Source organism: Balaenoptera musculus, chromosome 20, assembly GCF_009873245.2.
Source record: "Balaenoptera musculus isolate JJ_BM4_2016_0621 chromosome 20, mBalMus1.pri.v3, whole genome shotgun sequence".
Classification (NCBI taxonomy): domain Eukaryota; kingdom Metazoa; phylum Chordata; class Mammalia; order Artiodactyla; family Balaenopteridae; genus Balaenoptera; species Balaenoptera musculus.
The window spans coordinates 24,333,500-24,352,102 of NC_045804.1; the positions used below are offsets into that span (position 1 = coordinate 24,333,500).

Below are 18,603 nucleotides of genomic sequence, written 5' to 3' on the forward strand. Positions count from 1 at the left end.
AATAGTAATCCAGGCTCAAGTTGATGGTCGCCTGGACCAGGGCTTGGGGCAGTGAGGAGGAAATGAGAGAGAGAGGCAAAGTTTTCCGGATCATGATGGTTTGGGGACTGTTAGAGGACAGAGAGCAATTTTGAAGGACACCGTTTCTGCTGCTAATCCAGGGGGATGGGGGAGATCTGATGAGGTCAGTTTTGGATGGAGCCCAGGTCTTCTGGCCCCCAGTCTTTTCGCCTCCTGGCGCTGCTAGCGACGACTGCCCGCGGGCGTGCCCTCCCGGCACCAGGGAACACAGCTGCTCGGCCGGCGACGGAACTCAGAGACGGAACCTCTCGCTCCCGGCGGTGGCGGGCGACAGAGGGCGCTCCCGCACACGCTCAGGCCTCTCTGGCCCAGCCCGTCTCGGTGGCCGCGGAAGGTGACGTGGACACGGAAGTGGTCGTCGTCGCGGCTGCACCGGTGGGAACGGGGCTCAGGGCTCAGAGGGCGGCCGGCGGGCGGACGGACGGCGGCGGTCTCGCACCTGCGGCGGCCGGGGACGCAGGCTTTGTAGGTTGGGTGCGAGTCCGCTGAGCCGACGAGCTGCTTCTCAGCCCTTCTCTTGCCCGTCGGAGCCGGGACTCGTTCAGCCGGCGTCACCATGACCAAGGCCGGTAGCAAGGGCGGGAACCTCCGCGACAAGCTGGACGGCCACGAGCTGGATCTGAGCCTCAGCGACCTAAATGAGGTCCCGGTCAAGGAGTTGGTCAGTACAGTCCCTCAAGGCCCAGGCGCCCACCCGCGACTGGCGCTGGCCCCTGCGTTGGTCGCCTTCTTTCCCATGCCTCAGTCTCCATGGCTTAAAATGAGGTGGGGGGAGTGGGACTAACTCCCCGGGGGAGGCCGCGTCCGGCCCCAGTTTTCTTCTTGGGATGTACACGTGTCACTTTGGCACAGTTCCAGAAGATGGGAAGGAGCTGCTTCTCTGGCTATAGGCTTTTTACGGGTCAGGAGTGAATCTCCCCTCCCCCCCCCCCCCCCCCCCGTTTCAGGGGCTTTCACAGCGCTCAGCTCCTTGCCCGACCCAAAGTAGGAGCCCTCGGAGCGCGGTTGCTGGGTGTATTCAGAGAATGAATGAACAGATGAATGAATGACTTGGTCCAAGTAGGCCTCCGGTTAGACCTGGGTGTGGCCCAGACCTGGCTTTTCTTGGAAGCCTGAAATCCCAGCTGGCTGCCCCAGCCCTGAGGCGTGCTTCCTTGAAGAATGTGAAATCTCACTGCTTGGTTGGCAGAGTCTCTTCCCAACTCTGAAACTAATGGGAATCCGCACCATCGTGGCCCACCCCTCCACCCGCCTACTCCCATACCCTCAACCGGGGAAACAAGCCTGAGGCCCCAGGGACGTTACAAGACTAGTTTGTTGCCAAAGTGGAGTTAGATGGTACATCCCTGCTTTGCCCACCTGGTTCCCCACCCGCATCCCCCACAGTAGCCTCCCTTTGGATGACCTGTACTTTCCTCACTGCCTTTAACGAATTATATTTGCGTTTGGCACTTGGCCCAGTCTTCCCTCTGCCTTGGCTGTGTAGTATGGAGGTTAGAATGGGATTCCCAGTTCATATATCAGCTTTATTGCTTAATAGCTGAGTGCCCTTGACAAGCTTAGTTATCCTTTAAGCCTAGATTTCCTCATGTATAAAATGGTGGTAATTATTCCCGTTGCATAGGGTTGTTGGGAGGATTAAATAAGATTGTAATGTAAAATACTTGGCAGGTAGCAAATGTTGATGCATGTAATTATTACCACGGTGTGCTTCCCACTATGATATCTCAAACTTCTTTAGGTGGTAAAACTTCATGATTGGGACTTTGACATTTGGAAAGTCCACGTTGGCCCAGTGTCCTTAACTGAATATTTGCCTTCTTCCCCGCCCCATGTTTCAGCCTGGCCCTAGAACTGCTGTCCGAAACCTTTTACTCCAGGCATCCGGTTGGTGCAGCATTGCCCTGAAGGACTAGGAATTAGCTAGGCAGAGAAGGTGGGTGGAGAAGGCAGGGCCATTTCAGGAGAGGGAAAGGAGAACGGAAGGGTCAGTTTTGCTGAGCCTCTCCATCCCAGACCCCATGGGAAAACAGAGCTGGGTTGTGAGGGCCTTGATTTCACTCTGCATTCACTCATTTACTCATTCATTCAGTTACGAATCAGCCAACGGGTATATTGAGTGCCTGGAAGACCCTGAACTGGAGAATATGGAAATCACAAAGCTATATTAGACACAGTCCCTGGCCTGAAACCTAATAAGGAGCAGTGCTAGAGAGAATATTAAAAGTGCTATGGAGAATTTCTAAGAATCTGTTTTTTTTTTCCTTGGATGTTCCACAGCCAAATCCCTACTCTGCATTCTTCTCTAGGTTGTGGTTGACTGGCTCATTTTTCCTTTTGTGTCTCCAGGAACATTGTACTTCAGTGTTTTTTTTTTTTTAAAGGCCTTTTCTTTTTTTTTTCCTTTGTTGAAAAAAATTTTTTAACATCTTTATTGGAGTATAATTGCTTTACAATGGTGTGTTAGTTTCTGCTTTATAACAAAGTGAATCAGCTATACATATACATATGTTCCCATATCTCCTCCCTCTTGCATCTCCCTGCCATCCTCCCTATCCCACCCCTCTAGGTGGTCACAAAGCACCGAGCTGATCTCCCTCTGCTATGCAGCTGCTTCCCACTAGCTAGCTATTTTACATTTGGTAGTGTATATATGTCCATGTTAAAGGCCTTTTCTAATCATGGGAACTTTTCTGTGGAAAATGCTTCATTAGCAGATGTCACTGAATTGTTCCACGTGTTGATCTGACATTTTGTTCTCATTCCCTTTCCTAGGCTGCCCTCCCAAAGGCCACCATACTGGATCTGTCCTGCAATAAACTGACTGCTCTACCGGTAAGACTGGCAAGCAAGCATGATTCCTTCTAGAGCCCTGATGCTTCTCCTTCCTGTCTGGGGGAGTGGTGTCATAAGGCATAATTTCAGGATAGGCCTGCAGGCAGGATACCACTAAAAAGGGCTAGGCGCTTTTGCACACATGTCTCACTGCTCACCACCAGGAGCTATGCCTGCTATCTCCATTTTCATTCGAGCTGGAACAGCTAGTAAAAGGTAGAGTCAGGATTTGTGCATAGGTGCCTCTGACTTGGGGCCTCCTGGACTGTTACATCACAGTGTGTGAGCCCAAGGCCAAGGTGTTCTCTCTTTGGGTCCTAGTCGGATTTCTGTGGCCTCACACACCTGGTGAAGCTGGACCTGAGTAAGAACAAACTGCGGCAGCTGCCAGCAGACTTCGGCCGCCTGGTCAACCTCCAGCACCTGGACCTCCTCAACAACAGGCTGGTCACCCTGCCTGTCAGCTTTGCTCAGCTCAAGGTAACAATTCATGACCCATTGTTTCATGGCCAGGTGTGGCAGAGGGCTCGGGGACTGAGGGACTGCGGCTGTGAGAGAGGCCGACAGGAACACCACCTGTTGTCACAGCCTCAGATGGCTTTCCCTGTGGCCGGAACAGAGAAGGGCTTTCTTCCTGCTCGTTTCGTTCCACTTTGAGGGGATCTTTATGTGAACTCGGGCTTACCAGACTCTCTGCCCCATCTGTTTAGAGTCTGAAGTGGCTGGACCTGAAGGATAACCCCCTGGATCCTGTCCTGGCCAAGGTGGCAGGGGATTGCTTGGATGAGAAGCAGTGTAAGCAGTGCGCCAACAAGGTAAGCACGAGGCTCCCCAGTGGCTCCTTCACACATTCCCCTGGGACTTGCCTCTGTCGCCTCTTGTTTTCCCCTCCCAGGGCACCCATAGCTGTGTCTTTTAAAGCATGAAGGTCTCTGAAAATGTCTACTCTGAACCTGTCAGGCAAAGGCAGCTTTGTTTCTCTCTTTACTTTACAAGCAGTAGAACAATACTGTCTTCTGCTCTACTGCACTACTTCTGTTCTTAGAAACCAGGACCTTGCGTGATCCAACACTGCACAGTTGACAGTTGTTTATATGGAACAAGAGGGTTAGGCACTGTAGCCTTTCTGAGTCACAGTTATTGAATTTTGATGATAAAGGTGTTGTTAGTATTTGTAAGTTTATACCTATAAACACACATCCCGGGCACATCTGGCATTTGATTTCAGTTGAGTCATCTGACATAGGAGGAAGGAACTAACCGGCAGCATGGAAGGCAAATATTGCCAATAACCTTGAAGGTGCTTTACATTGTTTCTTAAGAACAGCACTGTACCCATCTCTCAAAAACTCTAGCTATAGTCATTTTTTCCCTCCAGCTTTAGAACAGATTGCTGCTGCTTCAGCTGAGCACCAGATGACTTACTTGGCTATGTTTAGGGGGCGTTGTGAACACAAAAGAGTTAACTTTAAACTCTAGATTAAGCGAAATGTGTGTATGATGGGTCTCTGTGAATCTCGGGAGTAATGGCCTTTCTTTTCTTATCATTAGCTCAGGGCTTCTTAGATAGTCTCATCATCTGTGTCACCCACTGTTACAAGAAACCAAGCACAGCATCAGTGTATCCAAGAAGCCAAGGCAACAGTTTGCCTTCAGCTGGGAACAGTACAAGTGATCAGTGACTCCTGTTCTGAAAACTTGGTGCTTTAAGAATGTTGTCTGTTCTGAAGACTAACAGTAGCTACCATTGACTGCTCTTCCTCTGTTGTGCATGCTTTGCATGTTTCATCTCATAACCCTCATAAACCTGGGAAGTAGGTATTACTTCTGTATCTCTGACCCGAGAAACCCTCAGTATGCAACACCTTTCATTTATCCATTTATTCATTCAACTAATACTATGTTAAACCAAAGTTGCTGATATTCTAGTTTTTGACCTACAAAAATAACTTTTGTTGAGTGTAAAGGTCTTTAGTATTCACAGATATTTTCCAGACAAAGCTCTGGGGAGCACGGTGCGTTGGGGATGTGGTGAGAGGCCATGCTCCGGCACCGCCGCCCAGAGCTGTCTCCTGCGCACACCTTTAGGCACGTACAGGAGTGGCGTGGGCCAGTCAGAAGGAGGTCACTTGTCTCCAGGAGTTAGTTTAGGTCTCGTCAGTTCTGACCTTGTGGGTGCATAGTAACTAATCAGCTTGGCACATAGTAAAGCACCTTTTAAAAATAATTTTAGTTCAACAGTAATCATCAGGTGCTTACTACATGCTGTGGACTGGGATAGGTAGACAGAAGCAACCCTCTGGAGGCTCTAGAAGAGCCTCTCCCATTTCTGACTGGGCTGTGTTGTCAGATAACTAACTCCTGATGTATTGTAGCCAAGCTAAGAGGGGTGGCTCTTAAACGTCCAGGTTCTTTATTTAGCCAGTTTTTACCCCCTAAAGCCAACTGAATGGTTGGTGCTTATATAAAATTCAGAGTTCAGGGTGAGACAGGGACTTTGAACTTGGGCCCCCTCTCCACATCATGCTTGACCTTCCTCCAGATCCTGCAGCCCCTTGTTTAGCAGCCATTTTTTAGTAAGCTTGACTCCTTTGGAGAGGTGCCAGCTGGTGCAGGTCCTGGGTTACTCAGGACAGGGTTCCTTGTGGCTTTAAGCCAGGCTCTTGGAGGGAGTGGCTTTTGCAGACCTGCTCCTGTGTCCCTCTTATGATAGATGTGGGCATGTCTGAAGTTTCCATGAAGTAAAATAATTACATTTGAATACATGTCTGTCCTACAGGTTGTCTAGTGCAGTAGCAAAACAGAAAATTAAGACAATTTGCTGTCTTCATTTAGAATACTTGAGGTTTTCTTTTCTTATTAATGCAGTCAAGCAACAGTGTTCATTGAGCACATAAAATGCCTTTCTCTTACAGCCCTCCTGCCTCTGTGCACTATACGTAAGAGGAACAAACTCTGGCCTAGGAGCTCAGGAGACCTACACTCTCAGCTGTGCTACTTTCTAGCCATGTGACATCAGAGCCTGGGTTTTCTTCCTTATTTTTACAATGGGCATCCAGTCAGTTGCTCATCACACCTGTATTGAGTGCTATGACTAGCTAAGCGCTGTTCTCACCTGCAGAGCTAAGGACAGTAGTCCCTAACCCTTAGGGAGCTTACAGTCTAGGACTGAGATGGATAAGAAAACTCCCCACGAGTGGGAGGAGGGGAGCCTGAGGCAGCCAAAAGAGGTCAGGAAAGTGTCTTAGAGGAAGTGCTGTCCCTGTTTAACACAAAAGTTGCTGGGAGAATTACATGAAGCGATTGTAAATGGCAGGACTTTTTCGATTCCAGTTGGCATTGTGTTTCACAGACTTCTTTCCTGACAGCTTTAGTGAACTGGGCTTATATGGCTCTTCTCTGGCTAAGGTTGGTGCAGTGAGGACACAGGATAAGGTTAACTTCATTAGCTCTGCACAGCTTCCAGGGCCTCTGGTGATCAGGGCTCCTGAAAAGAGCAGTCTCTTTTTTGAGACTCCCCGCAGTGAAGACAGCTGCGTTGAGCCGTTCAGCACCCTCCTCTCCCTTTGCAGGTGTTACAGCACATGAAGGCTGTGCAGGTGGATCAGGAGCGAGAGAGGCAGCGGCGGCTGGAAATAGACCGAGGTAGGTGGCCACCCGTCTCACGCTTGAGGAGCTAGGATGCTTGAGGAGCTAGGATGCTTGAGGAGCTAGGATGCCTGAGGAGCTAGGATCCAGGATAGGAGCCGTGCAGAGCAGTGGGGAACAGCGTGGTGGTAGATGGCAGCATCTCTCCAGTCCTGGCTTCTCCACTGAGCCCCACAGTCATAGTCACCTGCTTATCTTTCTGTCTGCTTGGAGGGTTAATAAGTGTCTCAAAGCAAACATGCCTAACCGGATCCCCTTCAGCACCTTCTGCTGTCCCCCCATAATGGGAAATCACCATCCCTATGGATTCAAGCCTGAAATTGGGAAGATGTCCGTGATTGCTTTCTTGTGTTACTCCCATGTCTAGTCTACCAGCAGTGGCAACTCCAGTGCCACCACCGCAGTCAAGCCTCCAGCCGGTGGACTGCCACAGTACCTCCTAGCACCATGTCCTGGCTCCATACTTGTGCCCTCTCCACACAGCAGCCAGGGAGATCTTTTCAAAACACAAATCAGTTCTGCCGCTATTTGCTTAAAACCCTCTCATGGCTTCCAACTGAACTTAGAATGAAATTCAAACTCAGTAACATGGCCGACGAGGCCCGCCATGACCCAGGCCTGCTTCTCCGGCCTCATCCCGCACACCAGGGAGAGAGTGCAGTTATGCTCAGCCACACGATCCTCTCTGTTGCTTGAACACACCAAGAACTGTCTCATCTTAAGGGCTTTGTTGGTTTCCTTTTCCCTCAGATCTTTATGTGGCTGCCGACTGGCTGCCGACTGGCTTTGTGTGGTCCTCATCTGTTGCCTTAGGTTAACCTTAACCGTTTCAGAACCACTCAAACCAGAAGAGCCAACCCACCTGCCACTCTCTGTCACATCCTCAGTTATTTCCTTTATGGCACACATCACTGTCTTTTTCACTATTTGTTCACTTGTTTACTGTTTGTCTCCTTCTGTAGAAAGCAGATGACTTAGGCACTAGAGCTTGACTTTTCTTCAGTGCTGTATCCGAGCACTTGGAACAAGGCCCGGCACACAGTAGGTGCTCTGTTGACGAGCCGGCTGACTTCTGAGCCTGCTTGCTGGAGGACTCCCATGGTTAGAGGGACACGTGTAGTACTGATTACAGGCGGCCCCTGAGATTGGAACCCCTGAGTTGTGACCATTCCTTGTACACGCATGGCCGCTGTGCTGCCCATGTTTACTGTGACCACTGCTGCTTTCGCCTCTGGATGGCACATGTTCTCCTGAGGCTGGGCAGAGTGTGTTCTTGGCATTCTTGGTGCTTAGCTGGAACTTGGAGCTTGTTTGTATGCAGCAAAGCAGTGGAAAGCTACAGTGATAAGAATAGTACTATTCAGCTACATGATAGTTCAAATAGGCTTTTGAGCCCTAAAAGGACATTTAACCACCATTTGTGGCATTCTGGCTTTGGAAAAATGTGCTTCAGTCTTCCAACTAATTTGGGAATGCATTTTTAGAAACCAGTAATTTGTAAGGTGGGTGCTGTATGTAAACATACTTGAGCTGTGGAATAAATCGGAATGTTACATAGACTCCTGAGTTGAAGTCTAGAGTACCCTCTGACAAACTAGTAGTCTTGTTTTTTCAGGAAAACATTTCCATCTTCTGTAACCCTGAACCTAAGCGCTCCCTTTTTCTTTCTGCCCTCCCCATGCCACATTCCTTTCCAAAGCTTGGGAAGATGGGACTCCCACTGAATCAACACCTCCCTTGTTTCCTCTTCTCATAGTTGAGTTGTGCAAGGCTGTCAGTGGCTGTGTCTTCTGAATTAGTACCTAATTCTAAAGGAGGACCAGACTCATCACCCATGCCTTTCTTATGCCCCCCCTTGTTATATCACCCTAATCTCTGCTGCTTGTGGCTAGGAACCCCTTAATAAGAATCCACTGAGCAAACCCTGAGAGGAGCTTATTGTATTTTAGGGAGGGCTTACTTCCCAGAGAGCAGAAAGACAGCTGTTGCTTTTTAATATATCTTATGTGATCCACAGCGTAAGGGAAGGGAGCCTGAATCCATATTAATCACTTGAGAAAGCACACTGGAGGTCTGTGGGAGAGAAGCCACTTTTGCGTATACTTTCTCACAGAGGCCGAGAAGAAGTGGGAGGCCAAGCAGCGAGCTAAGGAGGCTCAGGAGCGGGAACTGCGGAAGCGGGAGAAGGCGGAAGAGAAGGAGCGCCGGAGAAAGGAGTATGACGCCCTCAAAGCAGCCAAGCGGGAGCAGGAGAAGAAACCTAAGAAGGAAACAAATCAGGCCCCAAGTAGGTTTTTCTCTCAGTTGCAGGGTTCCAGGAGGGTGTGATGGGGAGATGGCTTAGGTTTCCAGGCATGGCTGAGTGAGTGAGCGAGCAAACAAGCTTGCAGACCTCGTCAGGTACAGTATACTCTTTTTTTTTTTTTTTTTTTAAATATTTATTTATTTATTTATTTATTTATTTATGGCTGTGTTGGGTCTTCATTTTCTGTGCGAGGGCTTTCTCTAGTTGCGGCAAGTGGGGGCCACTCTTCATCGCGGTGCGCGGGCCTCTCACTATCGTGGCCTCTCTTGTTGCGGAGCACAGGCTCCAGATGCGCAGGCTCAGTAGTTGTGGCTCACGGGCCTAGTTGCTCCGCGGCGTGTGGGATCTTCCCAGACCAGGGCTCGAACCCATGTCCCCTGCATTGGCAGGCAGATTCTCAACCACTGCGCCACCAGGGAAGCCCAGGTACAGTATACTCTTAAGGCCTGGGAGTGACTCAGAGGGTCCACTTACGGGGAATGGGGACCCTCCTACTGCCCCGAATGGTTTGTTTCCCCAGTGTCACATGCTTATGTGCAGGTATTTGGGTCAGATGTAGCTTAGAACATTTCCAGAACAGGGAGTTGCACTTTTTGTAAGGGTTAGATTCTAAAATCACCCAGAAAGGTGAAGATTGCATATGGTCACATTACTCTTAAAAGTCCCTGATCATCCAGGAAGTGGACTGAGCTTTTGAGTGTGTGGTGCTGTCTCAGTGGTGCCAGCACTGCCTGTGATTTTCTTTCCCAGTTGGACCCGATCACTCTGTTTGGTGAACACCAGGGGAATCACTTGGCCTGCATTCGTGGAGCCATGTCGTATGTAAAACACGTTAGTGTTTTGCCTGAATATGTCCCGTTGGATTTGTGCAGCAATGTGGCTCCATATATAAGGGAGGACCGTATATCCTCTGGGCCAAAAGGGACACCTGAGGGAGAGGAAGCTGAGCAGGGAAGCTCTGTGGGGAGGGAGGCCTGCAGGGCCTGTCCCTGCTTGCCCCCGCTAGCCTTGAGCAAGTCGCCCAACCTCACCACCTTTCTGTTCCCTCCTATAAATGAGGATCATACCTCCTTACAGATTAGTGATAGGATTAAGTGAGAAAAACCTATGACAGGATCATGTAGTTCTTGGAATGTGGGTGTTCACTCAGGTTTTTAAAAAATTTGCCTAAAAATCTCAAAACCATTTTTTTTCTTCAATAATTATACTCACTGCAGACAATTTCTTTATATATATCGGAAAATGGCAATCACCTGTAATCCCCTGTTCCCAGCAGTAATCACTGTTACCAATATGGTATACTTTCTTCCAGGCTTTCTTTTTATCTTATAATAAAAACATTAACAATATTCATAAATTTTGAACCTGTTTCCCCAAATGGGCAGCACTCTACCCACGCTTGATGCCTCCTGATGAGCCCCTCCCCTTGGTCCTAAGGGGCCCGGATCATCAGCATGTTATGGAGAACTTAGGACCCTGGGGACTGTGTGCTAAGTGAAACATCCAGAATGAGATCCAGTTTTGACTCTACTCCCTGAGATCCAAGGGAGAAAGAGTTCATGTTTCAATCTCTGCATAGCAAAGTTTTTTAAGAGCTCAGATGTTCTAGAAAATGTGTTCTCCTCAGGGCCGGGGGAGTCTTCATCAGAGCAGAGGGGTGTAAGTGGACGTGCATGGAGACTAGCACCGACTGCAGAGTGTGCGTCCTTAAACTGACTGGACTTTTTGCCTACTGTGACTTTGTCCCTCCAGAATCTAAGTCCGGCTCTCGGGCCCGGAAGCCACCACCCCGGAAACACACTCGCTCCTGGGCTGTGCTGAGGCTGCTGCTGCTGCTGCTGCTGTGTGTGGCTGGCGGGCTGGTCGCCTGTCGGGTGACGGAGCTGCAGCAGCAGCCCCTCTGCACCAGCGTGAACGCCCTCTACGACAGCGCGCTCCGGGGCCTGCGCAGCCACGACATCCTCCGGTGGGTCCTGCAGACCGATTCTCAGCAGTGAGCTTGTCCTCCACGCCTGCTGCCTCCCAGCCTTGGAGCTTGGATTCCTATGGAATTGGGTTCTGTTGGACACAACCTCTTTTTAGTGTCAGACCTACCTGCCATCATCACATGGCTGCCGTTTGGTACTTGAGACCTCCTCTTTGTAAGACTTCTTTGTTCCTTAGTCAGGGTTCCCTGGTGGAATAAGGAGAAATAGGAGGTGGGGCCAGTTACCTGCATGCTTAAAAGAATAGGCTTGGGGTGGGGAGAGGAAAAAACATAGCCTTTTCTAGTTGTTATACAAAGCTGTATAAAGGCAAGAGTCATTTCTACTAAAGGTCAGCTGTCACTACATTTATACTTTTGTATGTCACAAACCCTTTCTTTCATTCCTCCCTGGGGAGCCAGGGCAGATCAGGAGGCAGTGTGTTAGTGGGGACTAGGGGAACACCATACTCAGCAAATCTAGTCTAAATTGGGGGGGAGGGGCATACCTATTTCTTAAGGACCTCAGACATTCAGATATTTTAACAGTCATACAAGATCTCAGGCTGTGACAGGACTTCCAGACCATCCAGTCCAATGTAACACTTGTAGACAGGGAAACTGAGGCCTTCCATGACTTGCCTATGGTCTCCTAGCTGGTTTGAGGCAGAACTGGATTCCCACGCTGGTATCCTTTCTTTCCATCATTTTGCCTCCTTTATAATGTACTGAGAGAACAAAACTTACACCAGAATTGTCTCTTGGCTGGAGTATAGACTCTTTCATGGGAAACAGATTCATGACCCACAAATAGAAATCGCATAGCCATGAGGGTCTTGGGCAGCTCTTGTAGAGTCCTGCGGCAATTTATGTGGCTTCTATAAAATGGGGGTGGTCCAGGCTCCTTGCTTCAATTTGAGAGCATTAATTCCGATTGCCAATAAACAAGAAGGTGGACCCTTGCAAAGCCACATTGTCTATGACAGCTCTCTTACATAATCGGTGTGACTACCTCAGGCAACCTGAAAACTAAAGCTTCATAAGAGACTGAGGTTTAGAATTGATTCTAGACATAACTACACCTACACAATGAAGGGAAATAAGTAGCATCATGGAGTTTAAAAGTGGTACATTAATGACTAGCATGAATAAAGGCAGAACTGTCCATTCTCTTGTCTGCCAGACTCGGCATTTTCTTGCTCTGTGGCCTCCTTTGCCTCCTTTCACAGCAGTTGGATGAAGGGGTCAGAAATGGCCGTCACGGTGCTCATTCACAGAAGACTCCCGACTGAAAGTTCCTGCCTCTCCCCAGGGAGAGCAAGAACCTGCCATGTTCAGAGACAGAGTGGAGTCCATCTTTTCAGCACTAGTGGCCCATGGATAACACTGACACTTGTGACCGTCCTGATAGTGGAAGAAAAGACTTCTTCTTTTCTCCCTCAGGGAGAGCTCTGCTGCGTAGGCCCACACCTTACTCAGAATCACTACACATTCCTTTAGTCTTCCTCCAAGCTCCAGAGCCATTGGTACAAATGCTTTATTGAAACTAAACACATAGTACATAAAATGAGATTAAGAGAATACAGAAGTCAGCATAGTGATCGGACCTCCCCCCGTTCCTTGGCTGCTTGAGGCAGCTTCAGTGGATGGGAGGAAGGCAGGAGCACACCCAGCCTTGTCAAGCAACCCGCCGAGGGCAGTTCACTTGTGACCTCGAGATTTGACGCTGAGGTTCTTCTGGATTTTTACAATTATTAAATACGTGTCTGAGTGGTCTGTCTTTGTTCCTTTGTATTTTGAGGGCTGGCTGGGGCAGGGGTCGGGGTGGTTTGTACGTGGCAGTTGACTTGCTAGGAGAGGAAGGCAAATGTGAGCATCTCAGCCTCTGCCCCATGTTGACAGGTAGGGACACTATCGCAAACAGCGACACCGAGGAAAGCCTGTTGTGGGCAGGACCCAGGCTTGTGCTGCAGGAGGTGCTTCTAATCCCTGCACTGTAGTCATGCTCTGAGGTTGGGGGGCTGGGGTGGAAATCAGCTTTTCATCCCTGTCCCTGAGGGCTGGCATCAGTCTGCACTGTCTAAAGAGAGATCTGGCTGCAAAGCTGTCATCTGAAGGTAGATACGCCTGGAGAGCTCTGGTCCAAGACGGCGGGAGGTGGCTGTCACACCTTCCCCACGGCGCACCTGTATGTCTGCAAGCAAATTCTGGCGTTCTTGCTCAGAAAAACACCGCTTATAAGCCTGAAAGTGGTAAATGACCTGTTAATACCATACCACCCACGGTCATTCCTCATCCATGAATAAGGGACGGGAAGCTTGGGTTGAGGGATGAGAACCGTCCTCCCTCCCTGGTCAGTGTTGACTCTGATCTCAGACCCGCACTGTTGACTTACAAGGCATTCCTGGGCCCTCACCAGTGCTGTCCATGGAAACTGGGAGTCCACTAAGGCCACAGTGCACTGGGCAGTGACCCCTGGAATGGCATACCTGGATCAGGAGCTGTGGGGAGGGGTAGGCGTCCACAACGGCACTGGCCATTTCCAGGCTGACTCGGTTCAGCTGCTGAATCTGTCTCCTCCAGACCACTGCAAGCCCCCTGCCAGAGCGGTCCACCTTTGCCCCTCCAGCCCAGTCACTCTCCAGGCAGAAGGAGAAACTAGCTTGATCTCGGAGCTTCCTGCAAACAGCACAGTTGAGCTGCGAGTCATGTGTTACTGTGCTGCACCTGTCCCCTTAACTAGGAACTTAAAAACCCTCCACTGACATCGGAAGAGGTGGGCATGATGTTCTACCTGGCCAATTTGAATGCTCCTTCTGTCCCCTAGCAGTGCTAGTTGCCGATTCCCGTAAAAACGACATCTGTTCCTTTTCATCAAAAAAGAAGTTAACAGAAAAGTACGAGACTCTTGCTTGCAATGAGATTGGGGTGTCTTGATCGGGGAGGCAGTGTGCTGGGGGTTAGCGCAGAGCACTGGGTATCAGGCAATTTGGAGTCCAGTTCTGGTTCTTCTGATTCGCTAGGAACTTTGACAAGTCGGTCTCTTTAGGCCTCAGTTCCCTCAGGTATAAAATAAGGGACTTGGACTGGATTGTCTCTGAGGAATCACTGATTTTAAATTCTGACTATGAACAGCCCTTGAGCTAAGTAGGCTAAAAAATTGTTTTACAAGGGCTTGTTTCATTGTGACCTGACCTGCAATGAATTCTGGTAAGTTGGCCCACTGATAACCCAGTACCAACCTGCAGAACACAAACTTACACATAAGCTACAGGAGAACATTTTAAAGGGACTGAGCTTGGGGGCTCTTTCCAAGAATTCCCAGGGTTAGGTCAACTCCTTCTGCCTCAAACTTGAGTGACAACAGACTAGCAGCAGAGTTTAGGGGAAAGGGACATCTTCTTTGGGTACCAGAATCACTGTAAAAGACAAGGCCAAGCAACCGAGCCAGGACTTGACGGGGGCACTCACTTGAAGGGCGCCTCAGCCACAGCCTTTGTGAATGTGCACGCCAAGTCAGCCAGCTCTTTCCAGCTCTGCACAATTCGAGCCTGGGCTTCTGTGTGTAGCTGCAGATCTACCAATGCCTAGAAACCCCAAAGCAGATGCACTGGAAGGGTATGCAGAGGCTAGTTTGAAACTGTTCTCTCCTCTCACTGTTCACTGAAGCTGCACCCCAGCCCCTTGGCTCCCCGTTTGGCCCCTTCTCTCCTACTTAGTGCCAAGGTAGAAAATAGTGTCCAGCAGGCATTTTACTCTTTATCAATGGTGAATCGGGTTAGATGAGAGTGGGCACCCACGATGACTCAGGCAACAGAAGTTCTTACCTCTTCCATGTCTACCCTGGTCACCACAGCCGCTGTGTTGGCCTCCGGTTGTCTCTGCTTCTTCTTCTCCTTGGCCTGTTCTCCATTTGCCACTCCCTGTTTCCTTCTCCTTGGAGGATTCGGAGCACTGGAGCAGGGGAGGAAATCAAAGAGCGGCAGCTCCAGGCCGAGCTCGGGCAGAAGAGGTGTGAGAAGACTGGACCAGAGAGTCCCACAGGGCTAGGAGGGATGCTATTTTGCAGAGGGACCCAGATCTGGGATGAATAAATTCACCCCTGTTGGCCTAAGAGCTGCTCCTTTTAATGCTAAGTCTCGAGGACAAATCCAAACCTGAAGCATTTCTCCAGATCCACAATCACCAGTGACAGAGCTTTCCCAGCTGTCCTTGCTGTGATGTCAGTTACAAAGCTCCGAAGCGTTTCCTTCCCTTGCTCGGTGCTGCCCAGACTTCCCTGCGTGAAGGGGCAGAAATGCATGAATGCCTGCTCCCTGCAGTCAGCCCTCTGTCCCAGCCTCAGCGCCTACCGCTCTGCTGTGCCCACCTGCTTGAAGTTGTAGATCATGGACACAAACGCCTCTGCCAGGAGCAGCACCAGAATCGTCGGCTCCTCCACCCAGCCCTCCTCTCCATCCTGTCAAAGGGCGCAGAACCCAGCAGAGGGAGGCAGGTCAGCAGGTGCTTAGCACCTGCAAGAGAGACCCAGGCCTTCCGGGTGAATGACTTCATCCCCATCAGCCTAGTCCACTTTGCATTATCCTTTTTCTTCTGGAATGAAGTCATGGTGGCAAGAAATAGTAACCCATAATCCTGTCCTTCCCAGTCCTCAACTGTTCAACCTCGGTGTACTGCACCTCTGAGGCAGTGAATAAGAAAGGAGCATCAGTGAGTTGAAACGGACTGAGAAGTAAATGCCAGTATTTCTGTGTATTCTGAATAGGGGAATGGAGCGAAGGAAACTCTTCCAAAGGATTTGGAACAAATAAGTAACTTGGGCTTTGAGGGTAGATGCTAAGCTGAGTGGCCCTTACACAGGTTTTGTGTGACAAAGAATCACCAAGGAAACTTCAGTCTGTGAGAGCACCTCTTCTTCGCCATACTAGGGCATAATCAAACAAAGCCAAGGCCACGTCATGGTCCACAATCCTACAGCAGTACAGTATTACAGAGTAACCGTGAGCAGGACTTGTGCGGAGTTTTCTGATTAGGTCCCTATAAGCAAAAGCCAAGACCCATAATATTGCAAAGCACAGGTGGGAGGAGCTCTGGGTTCTAGTCCCTCCCACCCCCCAGCCACTACTCAGCTGTGATCCTTAACAAGGCTTTCAACTTCTCAGGGCCTCAGTTTCCCCACCTGTGATGTGGGGATAAGAATTTCTTCCTTATAGGATAACTGCGACAGAAACGGGCGATTTCCCACCCCCTGAGGGACGTTTGGCAATATCTGGAGACATTTTCAATTGTCACAACTGGGACAGGAACTACTGGCATCTACCAGGTAGATGTTAAACATCCTACAAGGCACAGGACAGCCCAGCACAACAGGGAATTAACCAATCCAAAATGGCAGCAGTACCCGAGGTGGAGAAACCAAGTCAAAGCTGTTATTATCCTGAGGTACTGCGCTGTCCCTTGTAGTTTCCTTGCACCCTGCCCACACCTGGGAAAACAGCCCCTTTATTAAATCCTCCTCAAATTATACTAAGCTGAGTGTGCTATCTGCTTTCCTGATGGAGCCTTGACTGATAATATATCCTTTAGAGTAAAAGCATATTTATCCTGTAACTCTAAGGAGGAGAGACAGCAGCCAGAAAACCCCTACCTCAGTAGACCCAGCCCTTCTCCGCCACGTGATGCTGCAAGGCACGGCCGGCGCCTCAATCACACAGCAGCACTCCATGGACTGTAGTGCTCCGAGGAGCTGGCCCCCACCTTCCATCTGCAAGAGCACTGCAACAGAAAGGGGCTGTCAGTGGGGCCCAGAAAGCAGTTCACCCAGCATGAGGTAAAGAAAGATGCCTGCAGGACCTGGATCCAGCAGCACAGCGATATGCTTTAAGCACTCCTCTGGCCTCTGAGCTTTCAGCCTGTTAACCAGGGCTGCCTTCTTCTTCCTTTCCTGTTGCCTCTCGGTGCTTTCCTTTTGGCTTGCTTGTCCCCGCTGCTGGCAACCCTGTGAGCCTCTCTTCTGGACCTTCTGATTATGCTTGGTCCTCTTCTGAGGTGGGGGTACCTCAGCATTTGTTTTAGTTACTGTCAAGCTGTTGCTCTGGACAGAGCAGGTAGTTTGGTAGGCTGGCAGCTGATGGCATGGACTGTCTACCATAGGGTCCTTATTATTTGATGCATGCCTCTCTGAGGTGTCACAGAGAGCAATATCACGGATCTTTGTAAAGGGCTGGTTTTGCCAGTCACGTGATGCTCCTTCATTATTTTGATGATCTAAAACCCTTTTAACTGGGGAGCTGGGGTCCTCAGGGCTCAGCTGCTTGTGGGTCAAAAACTTACAAGTAAGTCTCTCAGCCAGGGGAGCAAATTCTTCCTCATCCTCACTTCCACTGCTTAGCACCCTGACTGGCTCTGTTTGTGGGACAGTTTCAGCTGCCTCTGGAACAGGTGGTGGATCTTTCAGTTTTTGTGATGGAGGACAGGAGGCCTCAGAATCTGAGGTGTCAACCACTACAATCTTCTCCTCCTTCTGAGGCTGCCTCCTCTCTGTTGAAGACGGTTCCTTCTTCAGAAAGGCAAATGTTGGCAACTCCTCAGAGTCACTCTCACTGGATTCCAGTGAGAGTGATAACTTCTCTACAGCCATCAATATGTGCTATCAGATTAATTCCCTAAAAAGAAAAGAGACATGAGACACAGACTGTAGCACTGAATTCAGTCCACTTGATGTGTTCTATGGCCAAGCTTTAAGGAAATAAATGATACACAGAGAAATAGGATATGGTCCCAACACGGTCAATCTGGAACTCAGAACAGCTATGTCTGTAGTCTAACAGGAAACCTTCTTAAATCCTTTCTAGGTCAAGGTGAGGTATAAACAAAGTGGAGATTACTATTAAAAAATGTTAATGAGGTACGAACAAGACTCAACACAACCTCTTTGCTGATCTCTGCATGTAAAATGGAGATACCAAGAGTCACTCTTTTTTAACTGAGTATGTGAACTTTTGTGACTGGCTTCTCAGCATAATATTTTCAAGGTTCATTTATGTTGTAGCATGTGTCAGTACTTCATTGCTTTTTATGATTGAATAACACCTCACTGTTTAGATACGCCACATTTTGTTTGTCCATTCATCATCTGGTGGACTTTGTTTGATTCCATTTTTGGCCATTTTGAATGAATAATGCTGCCATGAACATTCATGTCCTAGTTTTTGTGGGGATGTTTTCAATTCTCTTGCAGACAGACCTAGGATTGCCAATTGCTGGGTCGTGCACAAGAGTCATTCTTTGAACAAATATTCACTAACACTGTAGGTGTGACCCGAGATGAGCCATGTAACCTCTCTGGGCCTCACTTTCTTTTTCAGTAAAATAGGGATAGTAACATTACCTACTTTACAAGATTGTAAGAAGTTAAAAAAAAAAAATCATGCATCTACAGAGCTTAGTACAGTATCTGGCACGCAGGAAGCGCTCAGTAAAGTAAGCTGAACGAATAGGGACAGACCTCATCCCTGTCCCTGCACGGGCCTCGGTAGATTCTGGCAAAATGCGGGGGTCGGACAAGCGGGCCCCTGCTGAGCGGGCTCCAAGCCTCTCCCGCCGACACCAGGGCGGGCGGCTCGCCCACACACCGCGGCAGAAGCGCCGGACGCCCCGGCCACCAAGCCTCTGCGGAGCTGAGCTCAGGAAGAAGGCCCTACCCCGTCCGCCCGCCCGGCAACGCTCACCAGCAACTTCTCGCGTCACTCTTCCATCCGCCACGCAGGAC

General features: G+C 49.4%; 2 protein-coding genes across 4 annotated transcripts; one reads left to right on the plus strand and one right to left on the minus strand.

Annotated features, from left to right (window-relative positions):
• The first annotated feature begins 418 nt into the window (after positions 1 to 418).
• On the plus strand, positions 419 to 12,607 carry LRRC59 (leucine rich repeat containing 59). Its single transcript, XM_036837522.1, has 7 exons — positions 419 to 742; positions 2,857 to 2,916; positions 3,238 to 3,396; positions 3,627 to 3,731; positions 6,489 to 6,561; positions 8,678 to 8,851; positions 10,622 to 12,607. The coding sequence occupies exons 1-7, from the start codon at positions 638 to 640 to the stop codon at positions 10,864 to 10,866; spliced, it is 921 nt and encodes a 306-aa protein (XP_036693417.1). The 5' UTR covers positions 419 to 637; the 3' UTR covers positions 10,867 to 12,607.
• EME1 (essential meiotic structure-specific endonuclease 1) lies at positions 12,352 to 18,595 on the minus strand. 3 transcript variants are annotated; one of them, XM_036837517.1, is made up of 9 exons: positions 18,563 to 18,595; positions 16,686 to 17,497; positions 16,480 to 16,607; positions 15,202 to 15,291; positions 14,990 to 15,111; positions 14,660 to 14,786; positions 14,304 to 14,419; positions 13,322 to 13,511; positions 12,352 to 13,075 (listed from the first exon to the last, which is right to left on the minus strand). In XM_036837517.1, the coding sequence occupies exons 2-9, from the start codon at positions 17,470 to 17,472 to the stop codon at positions 12,899 to 12,901; spliced, it is 1,737 nt and encodes a 578-aa protein (XP_036693412.1). In that variant the 5' UTR covers positions 17,473 to 17,497; positions 18,563 to 18,595; the 3' UTR covers positions 12,352 to 12,898. The 3 variants fall into 3 exon arrangements, with proteins under 3 accessions (XP_036693412.1, XP_036693413.1, XP_036693414.1); XM_036837518.1 differs by lacking the exon at positions 18,563 to 18,595 and adding an exon at positions 18,340 to 18,552; XM_036837519.1 differs by having other exon boundaries at positions 12,753 to 13,026.
• Between the last annotated feature and the right edge of the window lie 8 nt (positions 18,596 to 18,603).